This window comes from Coregonus lavaretus (genome assembly GCF_964263955.1).
Source record: "Coregonus lavaretus genome assembly, chromosome: 37".
Lineage (NCBI taxonomy): Eukaryota > Metazoa > Chordata > Actinopteri > Salmoniformes > Salmonidae > Coregonus > Coregonus lavaretus.
The window spans coordinates 4,690,510-4,703,498 of NC_140024.1; the positions used below are offsets into that span (position 1 = coordinate 4,690,510).

At 40.9% G+C, this 12,989-nt stretch overlaps 1 protein-coding gene across 1 annotated transcript in view; it reads right to left on the bottom strand.

Moving 5' to 3' along the window:
* The window catches only part of LOC311111305 (putative palmitoyltransferase ZDHHC13), a 38,292-nt gene extending 28,124 nt beyond the window's left edge, over positions 1-10,168 (bottom strand). Inside the window, exons 1-2 of the mRNA XM_084154027.1 lie at positions 10,075-10,168; positions 1,479-1,699 (exon numbers count right to left, since the gene is read on the bottom strand). Coding sequence (XP_084010153.1) covers positions 1,479-1,699; positions 10,075-10,098 — 245 coding nt within the window. The 5' untranslated portion in view covers positions 10,099-10,168. The remainder of the gene's footprint in view (positions 1-1,478; positions 1,700-10,074) is intronic.
* Positions 10,169-12,989: the final 2,821 nt, after the last annotated feature.

Here is a 12,989-nt window from a genome sequence, read left to right on the forward strand (position 1 = left end):
GGACAGAGTGAATGGGGGAATCAGGGAGATGGGCAGATGCGTGTTGTGTAAGGTGCTGTAAAACCTAAAAACTAATTATTGGCTCGTCATCTCAGCTAAGGCTGGAAATAGCTAATAAGAACCTTGATAGTGCTGCTGCAAGTTCTATAATTTAAATTTTGTTATAATTATTATTTGTGTGTGTATGTATGTATGTATGTATGTATGTATATATATGTATGTATATATATATACATATATAAAACAATTTTTTATTATTATTATTTTTTTAATCTTTTTTTAATTCACATCTGTGAATGTGGAATGTGTTTGGTTGGTTGATTGAAAACTTAATAAAACTTTAAATTGAAAAAAAAAGAAAATAAATAAAGTGGTACTATGGACAGATACTCCAATCTCCGCTGTGGAGCTTTGCAATTCCTTCAGGGTTATCTTTGGTCTCTTTGTTGCCTCTCTGATTAATACCCTCCTTGCCTGGTCCGTGAGTTATGGTGGGCCGGCCCTCTCTTGGCAGGTTTGTTGTGGTGCCATATTCTTTCAATTTTTTTATAATGGATTTTTAAAAATGGTGCTCCGTGGGATATTTCTTTATAGCCCAACCCTGATCTGTACTCCCCATAACTTTGTCCCTGACCTGTTTGGAGAGCTCCTTGGTCTTCATGGTGCTGCTTGCTTAGTGGTGCCCCTTGCTTAGTGGTGTTGCAGACTCTGGGGCCTTTCAGAACAGGTGTATATATACTGAGATCATGTGACAGATCATGTGACACTTAGATTGCACACAGGTGGACTTTATTTAACTAATTATGTGACTTCTGAAGGTAATTGGTTGCACCAGATCTTATTTAGGGGCTTCATAGCAAAGGGGGTGAATACATATGCACGCACCACTTTTCCAGTATTCCTTTTTTATACTTTTTTTTAAACAAGTGATTCTTTTCATTTCACTTCACCAATTTGGACTATTTTGTGTATGTCCATTACATGAAATCCAAATAAAAATAAATTTAAATAGGACTCAACTCTAATCACACCATCATTTCGAATACAGGTTACTTACCTCGAGTTGCATTCCAAATTTCCCAGTCAGGAAACAAGTTTGTTGCGTGGAGTGCGTGATGACACAGCCGCCAGAGAAGGTAGTAATCACACAGGAAGAAGATCTGTTCGCACACGCCACCCCCCAGTTTTTTTTTACAGCTCTACATGATTCACGTGGATGAATATTGCTGAAGAGTGACGAGTTTGCATCCCTGAAAGCTATTCAGTCCTCAGAATTGCCATTTATCCTGAATGCAAAGTAGTGAAGCATAACAATCTGATCCCTACTGCTTAATGGATCTTCAGGGGTGATTTCAAATGAAATTCTATTACCCATATAGTGTACTACTTTTGACCTGAGCTATGGTGCTGGGAGCAGAACAATTGCACCGTGTGGGCATTAATAGGGTTTCATATGAGACAACAGTGGTGAATCTTACTGTGTTGCCTTTACAATGTCCCAGCTGCTGCTGTCATCCATATGCGACCGTTTCTTGGGCTGCTGAGTGGGGTCTATCATCTGGTCAGCTCTTGGGCCAAACTGGCCATGGAAAGCAGGCATGAACCCGTGCGCCATCCCACTGCCGTGACCACCGAATCCATGCACCGCAGACCCATGCGAGTGACCCCCGTGGCCATGGCAACTGTCATGGTCGTGACCCTGTAAAATAAAAAGACAGAATGGGCACATTATCAACTATGGATGGGAATTCTCAATTCTGGTGAGTTTGCCTGACTTGCAAATAGATGGTATGCAGTGATTGACATTAAGGGTTGGCCTACTGCCTGGGACAATTGAACTGAGCAGTCACGCAAGTTGAGCCTGCTCTGAGGTTGACCCATTGGGCAGGTGATTTAAAAAAATACAAAATCGTGAAAACAACCTAACTGCAAAGAATTCCATCTTTCTGGTTCCTCCCCATTGTTTAAGTAAAAGACAGACAATTTATGGCATTTAGGCAATTCCATGGTAACAGAATTGCGGTGAGACTCAGATAAAATGTATGCCAAACAAAAAACATTGATTTCAAAGTTTAACAAACCATACAAGCTCTATGCACAAGGACTACTTATAACAATTTAAACTGAACATTTTACTAAAACCCATTTACTGTAAGAACTCTGCAGATGCAATGTTTCTAACAGAATTTCTGTAAAATCTCCCTCCGTTTTTTTTATGTGTCCACGTTTTCCAAAAACTCAGAATATGCTCCGAATTGAGATCCAACGATGTTTGCAGAATGAAATGGGTGTCAGCTGACATCGAGAGATCTGGGGAAGGGTACCAAAACATTTCTGCAGCATTGAAGGTCCCCAAGAACACAGTGGCCTCCATCATTCTTAAATGAAATAAGTTTGGAACCACCAAGACTCTTCCTTGAGCTGGCCGCCCGGCCAAACTGAGCAATCAGGGGAGAAGGGCCTTGGTCAGGGAGGTGACCAAGAACTCGATGGTCACTGACAGAGCTCCAGAGTTCCTCTGTGGAGATGGGAGAACCTTCCAGAAGGACAACCATCTCTGCAGCACTCCACCAATCAGGCCTTTATGGTAGAGTGGCCAGACAGAAGCCACTCCTCAGTAAAAAGCACATTGCCAAAAGGCACCTAAAGCACTCTCAGACCATGAGAAACAAGATTCTCTGGTCTGATGAAACCAAGATTGAACTATTTGGCCTGAATGCCAAGCGTCACGTCTGGTGGAAACCTGGCACCATCCCTATGGTGAAGCATGGTTGTGGCATCATCATGCTGTGGGGATGTTATTCAGCGGCAGGGACTGGGAGACTAGTCAGCATCGAGGCAAAGATGAACGGAGCAAAGTACAGAGAGATCCTTGATGAAAACCTGCTCCAGAGCGCTCAGGACCTCAGACTGGGGTGAAGGTTCACCTTCCAACAGGATAATGACCCTAAGCACACAGCCAAGACAAAGCAGGAGTGGCTTCGGGACAAGTCTCTGAATGTCCTTGAGTGGCCCAGCCAGAGCCCGGACTTGAACCCGATCTAACATCTCTGGAGAGACCTGAAAATAGCTGTGCAGCAACGCTCCCCATCCAACCTGACAGAGCTTGAGAGGATCTGTAGAGAGGAATGGGAGAAACTCCCCAAATACAGGTGTTCCAAGCTTGTAGCGTCATACCCAAGAAGACTCAAGGCTGTAATCGCTGCCAAAGGTGCTTCAACAAAGTACTGAGAAAAGGGTCTGAATACTTATGTAAAGGTAATATTTCAGAATTAGCAAAAATATTCTAAAAACCTGTTTTTGCTTTGTCATTATGGGGTATTATGTGTAGATTGATGAGGGGAAATTTTTTTAAAAATCAATTTTAGAATAAGGCTGTAACGTAATAAAATTTGGAAAAAGTCAAGAGGTCTGAATACTTTCCTATGAACTTCACATTTTGGTACTTATCGGTCCTTTTACATGGAAATGACCATTTATGGCAATCGGGCAAGTTGAGCTTGCTCTGATTTTGTATATTCCTTTTTAACTGAGAACCAAAATACAAATAATTCCATTAGTGATCTTTCTGATTCCTCCCGTGTGTGTGTGTTGGTGAAAGGCATGCATTATTGCCCTTCTGAGTGTAGATTGTCGGGCAAGTGATAATCTTCGGGCAACCAAAAAAATACTCCTGACATGGCCGGTGGCAAGTGCCTTTCAGACTTTACTGTCAATCCCTGGTATGCACAATGTACCATCCTCCAAGTCACCAAACCAAGGGTTACTGATCTCAGTGTATTCGCTTGGTATTGTAGCTACTGACATAGGTTCAAAGCCAGTTTGGTTTATAACCCAACATCACTGATTAATTGGTCATCATCTGAGACATGTTTCTAACTGGACCTCTTGGCAACATGGAATATTGTACAGACTACCCCCAAATTTGCTGCAATATCTATAAATCAAAGCACAAAGGCAAAGAAATATCCTAAGTTACTGTACGGCGTTGGACCACAAACAACAGCGTGTAGACTCGAGTCGCATGACCTGGTCTCAAGTCACATATTTGATGACTTGAGACTTGACTCGAACTTGGAGCCTCAAGACTCAACTTTGACTTGAGACTTGAAATTAGCTGGCCAGGTTTTGTAACATGTTGTGGCACAGTCTCTCCATGGATTACTCTCCACGCAAACAGAGACATCAGCCGCAGCATGCACTTGAAAAAGAACGTGCAACATATTGGCTAGTGAAACTCACACTCAGCTCTCTGGTCGGGTGAGCTAGCGCAGGGGTTCTCAAATTGGGGAGGTTTTGGGGAGTCACGAGTGTAAAACTGAGTAGAGTATATATATATATATATATATATTAGTACCAGTCAAAAGTTTGGACACACCTACTCATTCAAGAGTTTTTCTTAATTTTTACTATTTTCTACATTGTAGAATAATAGTGAAGACATCAAAACTATGAAATAACACATATGGAATCATGTAGTACCCAAAAAAAGTGTTAAACAAATCATAATATATTTGAGATTTGAGATTCTTAAAAGTATCCTCCCTTTGCCTTGATGACAGCTTTGCACACTCTTGGCATTATCTCAACCAGCTTCATGAGGTAGTCACCTGGAATGCATTTCAATAAACAGGTGTGCCTTCTTAAAAGTTAATTTGTGGAATTTCTTTCCTTCTTAATAAGTTTGAGCCAATCAGTTGTGTTGTGACAAGGTAGAGGGGGTATACAGAAGATAGCCCTATTTGGTAAAAGACCAAGTCCATATCATGGCAAGAACAGCTCAAATAAGCAAAGAGAAACGACAGTCCATCATTACTTTAAGACATGAAGGTCAGTCAATCCTCAATTTCAAGAACTTTGAAAGTTTCTTCAAGTGCAGTCGCAAAAACCATCAAGCGCTATGATGAAACAGGCTCTCATGAGGACCGCCACAGGAATGGGAGACCCAGAGTTACCTTTGCTGCAGAGGATAAGTTCATTAGAGTTACCAGCCTAAGAAATTGGCAATTAACTGCACCTCAGATTGCACCTCAGAGTTCAAGAAACAGACACATCTCAACATCAACTGTTCAGAGGAGACTGCGTGAATCAGGCCTTCATGGTCAAATTGCTGCAAAGGAACCACGACTAAAGGACACCAATAATAAGAAGAGACTTGCTTGGGCCAAGAAACACAAGCAATGGACATTAGACCAGTGGAAATATGTCCTTTGGTCTGATGTGTCCAAATTTGAGATTTTTGGTTCCAACTGCCGTGTCTTTGTGAGACGCAGAGTAGGTGAACGTATGATCTCCGCATGTGTGGTTCCCACCGTGAAGCATGGAGGAGGAGATTCTTTGAAGAATCTCAAATAGAAAATATATATTTGTTTAACACTTTTTTGGTTACTACATGATTCCATATGTGCTATTTAATAGTTTTGATGTCTTCACTATTATTCTACAATGTAGAAAATAGTAAAAGATTTTTAAAAAAACCTGGAATGAGCAGGTGTGTCCAAACTTTTGACTGGTACTGTCTACATACACTGACAAAAATGTCAAAGATTTTGAGTTACAGTTCAAATGAGGAAATCAGTCAATTTAAATAAGTAAATTAGGCCCTAATCTATGGATTTCATATGACTGGGAATTCAGATATGCATTTGTTGGTCAGATACACAATTCGGTGCCTTGCAAAAGTATTCATCCCCCTTGGCGTTTTTCCTATTTTGTTGCATTACAACCTGTAATTTAAATGGATTTCTATTTGGATTTCATGTAATGGACCTACACAAAATAGTCAAAATTGGTGAAGTTAAATGAAAAAAAATCACTTGTTTCAAATCATTCTAAAAAATTTATAACGGAAAAGTTGTGCGTGCATTTGTATTCACCCCCTTTGCTATGAAGCCCCTAAATAAGATCTGGTGCAACCAATTACCTTCAGAAGTCACATAATTAGTTAAATAAAGTCCACCTGTGTGCAATCTAAGTGTCACATGATCTGTCACATGATCTCAATATTTATACACCTGTTCTGAAAGGCCCCAGAGTCTGCAACACCACTAAGCAAGGGGCACCACCAATCAAGCGGCACAATGAAGACCAAGGAGCTCTCCAAACAGGTCAGGGACAAGGTTGTGGAGAAGTACAGATCAGGGTTGGGTTATAAAAACAATATCAGAAATTTGAACATCCCACGGAGCACCATTAAATCCATTATTAAAAAATTGAAAGAATATGGCACCACAACAAACCTGCCAAGAGAGGGCCGCTCACCAAAACTCACAGACCAGGCAAGGAGGGCATTAATCAGAGAGGCAACAAAGAGACCAAAGATAACCCTGAAGGAGCTGCAAAGCTCCACAGCGGAGATTGGAGTATCTGTCCATAGGATCACTTTAAGCCATACACTCCACAGAGCTGGGCTTTACGGAAGAGTGGCCAGAAAAAAGCCATTGCATAAAGAAAAAAATAAAGAAAACGTGTTTGGTGTTTGCCAAAAGGCATGTGAGAGACTCCCCAAACATATGGAAGAAGGTACTCTGGTCAGATGAGACTAAAATTGAGCTTGGAATGGCCTAGTCAAAGCCCAGACCTCAATCCAATTGAGAATATGTGGTATGACTTAAAGATTGCTGTACACCAGCAGAACCCATCCAACTTGAAGGGAGTTGGAGCAGTTTTGCCTTGAAAAATGGCCTAAAATCCCAGTGGCTAGATGTGCCAAGCTTATAGAGACTTGCAGCTGTAATTGCTGCAAAAGGTGGCTCTAGAAAGTATTGACTTTGGGGGGGGGGGGGGGGGTGAATAGTTATGCACACTCAAGTTCTGTTTTTGTCAGACAGCATCTCTATAGAGATGAGATAATGACTTGGAATGAAATAATAAAGTCATCAAATAAAACAAATATTTTATTAAAGTAATGTGAATAAATGATGGTTAATAAGTGATAAGCAGTAATAGGCAGTCACTACCATCATGGGACTTTTATTAAATTGTTTTATTCTGTGTTGTTACCGCATTCAACTCACATAATGCATTTAATGTCCCAAGAAAATAATAGAAACCATGATTATTCTTTAATAATGAACCGATCTCAGAAAGCACTAATACGCAGGTATACACCGTAGACCCACTTTTTTGGGTAGGCATTGCGTATACTCACTTCTTAATACCCACAATGCATATCAAAGTAGGCTAGTGTAGTGGAAGTATACACCATATCAATGAATAAGGCTGATGGAACAGATTAGAATATGTCGCTTAAAATGTTGATTAACTATTATTTCTTCACATTTTAAGAGCAGCAATGAGCACACGGTAAGACATGCCTAATAATATGAGGTAAAACATCCAGGTTTCAAACAATTAAGAAACAGGAAAAATATAGCGATGCTATTGATAGGCCTAACGGTCTTCTGGTAGATGGAAAGGCTATCCCAAAACCCTTCAATTAAAATGTTAACTAGCTACAAAGTAGCCCATGCCTACCTGGCAGAAAGATATCATGATTATTTGCATCAATCCTGTGGCCATTTGTTTAGCAAACTCCCTCTCATGTGCGCTACAGAAACACTGTTAACCAAACAGTGCTAGGTGCCTGCACAGTTGAATTTAAAGGGTAACTACACTCAAATACATTTCTTAGATTTTTTCCAGACCTGAAAAGTGTCCTCCTGATGTGGTTTAAGCATTGTTGTGGACTTAGAAAAACAACAATATTGGATGTTGTATTTAAACAGTGTGACTGAAAAACAATGCGAAAAATCTTAAACCTGTGAATTTCTGTCACATTTATCTATTTCAATTATAGGAGACAAATTAGAGTATACCCACTTCCCCAGGCACCACTAAAACAATGGCTGTAACATTGCACTGCCTTCAATATTATGGGATGAAGAAGTAACATTCTGGCAAATTAATTACAGTATTTGTGAGGAAGAAAAGGGCTGCCCAGTTGGCAATGAGCATTCTGCAGGCAGGCAGCCCTCCAAAGTGATAGCGTGTGGTGCAGACAGACCATGCTTTCCTTCCGATCCTGAAATCGTCGCTGCATACAGGTAGATAGGCCGTATAATTCTGTTTGATCTGGACGCCAGAAAAGTGACATGATATCCCTACTTGATATTGAATGCTAACAATGACTTGCTGATTTGCTGTACAGTTATTGGATCGGGTGCAGCGATAACGTCAAATTGTAGGGAGAGGATTGCCATAAATATTCAGCTCCAAAAATTGTTTGGTAATCAAGAATATTAAAGGTTTACTTTGCAAGCTCACCAGCAATGGGGCATCAAGCAGAGTATGTGAGTTGAGTGGTCTGAAATCCCGCTCAAAACTCCTTTCCAACCGCTCCGCTAAAAACCACTCCTCGCTCCATATCCACTAAAAACTGCAGCTCCAAATTCGCTCCATTTATTAAAATCACCATTTAACCAACACCCATCTATTTTTGTGACTACCTGAACCTACCATTTGGGTTTGAAGTATTGAAACTAAACTATATGATTTGAATGAAAAGTATTTTAATAAACATGAAAAGGTGACTAAGAAGCACTCATAATTTCAAATAGGCTACATGTCGTATTAAACAGCATATAAACACTAAACAGGTCAGGATCCAAATAGGTAGCCTAAGAAGGAACAAAGATAAATTATTTAGGCTATATTTCAATTATTTCAAGGATATAGCCTACAAATAAATAAATTGTGAAGCATTTGCGAGTGATAAACACTAGCCTGGCAGGAACATTAAGCGCGCAGCATTTAAACAACATTTTCTTGTATTAAATCATTATAGTCTATAAATTGCGCATATATACTGACTTGCTTAGAATTACATAAAAATTAAACGAAAAATTCCTTATTAGTGCCTTTGAATTCACTTTTAGAAACACTAGTTTGGCCAGAGTCTGTGGATTCAGGCTCATGCGATCAGGCCAGCAGCGGAGAATACCATCTCCCTGCTTGCAGACCACTGGGGATGGTGAAGTGAGCGCTACTGGAGCGGGCGAGAAGGCCTACACTCATTTACATTACATTTACATTTTCGTCATTTAGCAGACGCTCTTATCCAGAGCGACTTACAAATTGGTGCATTCACCTTATGATAGCCAGTGGGACAACCACTTAACAATATTCTTTTTTTGGGGGGGTGGGGTAAGGGGGGGTAGAAGGATTACTTTATCCTATCCCAGGTATTCCTTAAAGAGGTGGGGTTTCAAGTGTCTCCGGAAGGTGGAAACACTCCAGCCTAAGGCACGCTCCGCTCACATACTCTGGCATCAAACAACAATTACTAGCATAGGCCTACTGATCTTTTGGTATGTAAAAATTGCTTGAAATCATTTACTTATGAAACTTGCATTTGGAATTTGTTGTAAAAATGAATTCTTCCCTAATCAAAATATGTTGTAGATAAAATAATGAAAAGGGCTGTGTGGTAGCTTCAATAATTACAGATTTGTAGTTTAACAAGTCTGTGCATGTCAAGATTTTTTTTTCTTAATACTTAGAGATTAAAAAACTTGACTCGACTCGCTCTCAGAATGAACGACTTTGCCTTGACTCGACCAGTTCTTCCTGGGACTCGACTTGAGACACTGACCTAGTGACTCGAACAATAGTGACTTGATCCCACCTCTGGGAAACAGCCACCAGTTGTCAGACCTTGCTAAACTAGTTATTGCAGCTTTGTTTGTAAATTAGCGAGCTACCTAATACAGTTTCCCAGTTCTACGGCACACACATCCAGCTACCTAACCAACTTAGCTAGCTATACTGAATAACGCCAGCTGCATAGACGATGACAGTTGTCTGAAACGTTGTTGGTAATCTGACATTACATACCTACTGTTCAGTGCTAGTTTAGTTATTTTAACGTTATTAGCCAGCTAGCTCGCCTTGGCGTGCAAGACTGCTGCCTCTTCTCAATGGCATTTCCCCAAACTTGCTGCCAGTTCATGAAGCAGCTAACCTTAGGCTAACTAGCTACCTAGCTAGATATGCTGGCTATTTTAGCACCACTCTAAATATACAACAATTTTTCCCTTCCTCTTCACTCAAGAATCACTGTAAAGTTAAACTTACGGCATTATCTCCCGTCCAATCCATTGTACAGCCAGAAATGTGAAGAGAGGACAACGAAAACGCTTTATTTTCCTCACGAACTCTCCTCTTCTTCTTCTGTGGGGTTTATCGGCGGTTGGCATCCAACGTTATGGTGCATTACCGCCAACTGCTGTACTGGAGTGTATCCCCTTCTCCCTCATACTAGATCTCAGCCTCTCTCTTTCTCTCTGATACTGCCCACACTGTAGCAATACATGCTCCACGGTCTCTGTTGCCTGGCAAAAATCACACTTTCCTGTTGGATGCTTTCCTATCACATTTAAGGTATTATTCAACTGGCGGTGTCCCACCCATAATCTTGTAAAAATAGCCTCCTCTCTTCTGTCCCTTCCTGCTGTCCTCCCCTCCCCGACTTTCCTCTGTTCTTGAAATAAATGCCTACCCTTAGTATCTCCATTCCACTAATCCTGCCATCTCTGCACCATCACTGTCCATATCAGGCTTTTTGCCTCTGCCTTGCTAATTGAAACTACAACATCAACATCCCCATTACTAAGTCCTTGTTTAGCCAGTACATCAACTGCCTCGTTCCCCTCCACCCCCACATGGGCTGGGACCCAAGTAAATCTTATCTGTCTAATCCTGCCATGGATTTGTAGCACCTCATAAAGCAGGTATTGTCTGCTACGTGAGCTAAAGGACTGGAGACTCATTAACACTGCACATGAATTAGAGCAAAAAACTACTCTGTCTGGCTTGACTTCCTCCACCCACTGCATGGCCAACAGTATGGCCATCAGCTCCGCCGTATATACAGCCAGATGATCTGTATCCTGACTTCCACCCCACATTCCTGCCCTACAAATGCTGACCCAGTACTTCCTGTCCTTGGATCTTTTGAACCATCTGTGTAAATGGCAACAAAATCCTGATACACAGTATCCAGACATCTCTTAAACAAATCAGATGGATAAACACCCTCCCTATCTTTCTGTAGTCTCTCCAACACTTCTAGATCAACTACTGGAGGCAAGAGTAGCCATGGGGAATTTACAGGAATAGCTACAGTTGGACTAAACTCCCTTCCATATAGTCCCATCTCCTTCGCCTGGGTATTACCCACCCACCCAAAGCTCATGTTCTGTGTTCGCTCATGTTCCCAGCATGCCTGTAAAATCCCTTTCGCAGGATGAGACAACCAATGTCCCTGTAGGTTGACCCAATAATTCATTGCCAGCTGCTGTCTCCTAATCTGCAATGGCATATCCCCCATCTCCACCAGTAGTGCAGCCACTGGGGACAACCGAAACGCCCCACTACATATTCTGAGTCCTTGCCCCTGTATGACATCTAGCCTTTCCAATGAGGTCTGGGCTGACGAACCATACGCTATACTGCCATAGTCTATTACAGATCGGATCAAAGCAATGCATGGTCCTCAATGAGGAAAGCCCAGCCCCCCACTCCTTTCCCGTCAGACAGCGCATCACATTTAGCACCTTCTTAGACTTTCCCACCACTTTCTCAATGTGTTCTGCCCAGGTCAGTCTAGTGTCAAAATATACCCCAAGGAACCTGAAGGTCCCCACCCTCTCCAAGTTTGTTTGTTTCACAATAAATAAATATTTTGCATCTTCAAAGTGGTTGGCATGTTGTGTAAATCAAATGATACAAACCCCCCAAAAATCTATTTTAATTCCAGGTTGTAAGGCAACAAAATAGGAAAAATGCTAAGGGGGGTGAATACTTTCGCAAGCCACTGTAGCTCAGCTGGTAGAGCACGGCGCTTGTAACGCCAAGGTAGTGGGTTCGATCCCCGGGACCACCCATACACAAAAAAAATGTATGCACGCATGACTGTAAGTCGCTTTGGATAAAAGCGTCTGCTAAATGACATATTATATACATTTATGCATTTAAGTCATTTAGCAGACGCTCTTATCCAGAGCGACTTACAGTTAGTGAGTGCATACATTTTTCATACTGGCCCCCCGTGGGAATCGAACCCACAACCCTGGCGTTGCAAGCGCCATGCTCTACCAACTGAGCTACACAGGCCTATACAACTTTTGACCAGTAGTGTAAATATTTTCGTTATTACTGATCAATGAATTTATACATTTATAATTAGTAGGTTTTGTTATCTGTTTTAACAAACCTTTTTTATTTTAGTACTTATGTATTGTATATTGTTTTTTTGTGGTGTGGTTTTCATATTTATTTATTTTATTTCATATAAGCCTTTGGGCTTCCAACCATTCCTGCACCGTTTTTTATTTTGTGTTTTCTTTTATCTGTATTGTTGTCTATCACTTGTTTTTCTTTGGTGCAAATAAATACATAAAAATAAACTAAGCCTAAAACATCTGGTTTTCGATGAAAATATTATTATTCAAGAAAGTTACTCTTTGAAATATGATTTGAAACCTAACCCTAAATGTAACCCTAACATTGACCACAATGCCAATTTAATGCCTAATCCTAACCTTAAATTATGACCTAAGAGCAATTTTTTGTTTTCATGAATTTTTATCTTCGTGGCTGTTTTATCTAGTGGAAACCGTACTGAGTCAAATCAGGGAGACCGGCCTCAAACTCCAGTACAGTAGGTGGCGGTGTATGCACCTTTCAGTTGGTTGCTATCTTCCAATACCAAATTTAAAGAACAAGAAGGATGAGTCGCGTCAGGCTTTGACAACGGTACTGTTTACCTGCTGCTGCAAGCTAGCTATCCTCGGACGTCCACGTGGAGGTCACTAGTGACACAGATAGAACATTAACATATTTTGTAGTGATGGGGAAACAAAGCTTCCTGAAGCATTGAGCATTTTCAGTCAGTTGTGTTGAAAATAGGTTCATTACCCGTCGTTTTGATCAACACGTTGTACACTAGTGGCACTGATGGTCAAAATCATTTAGAACAGCCAAATTAT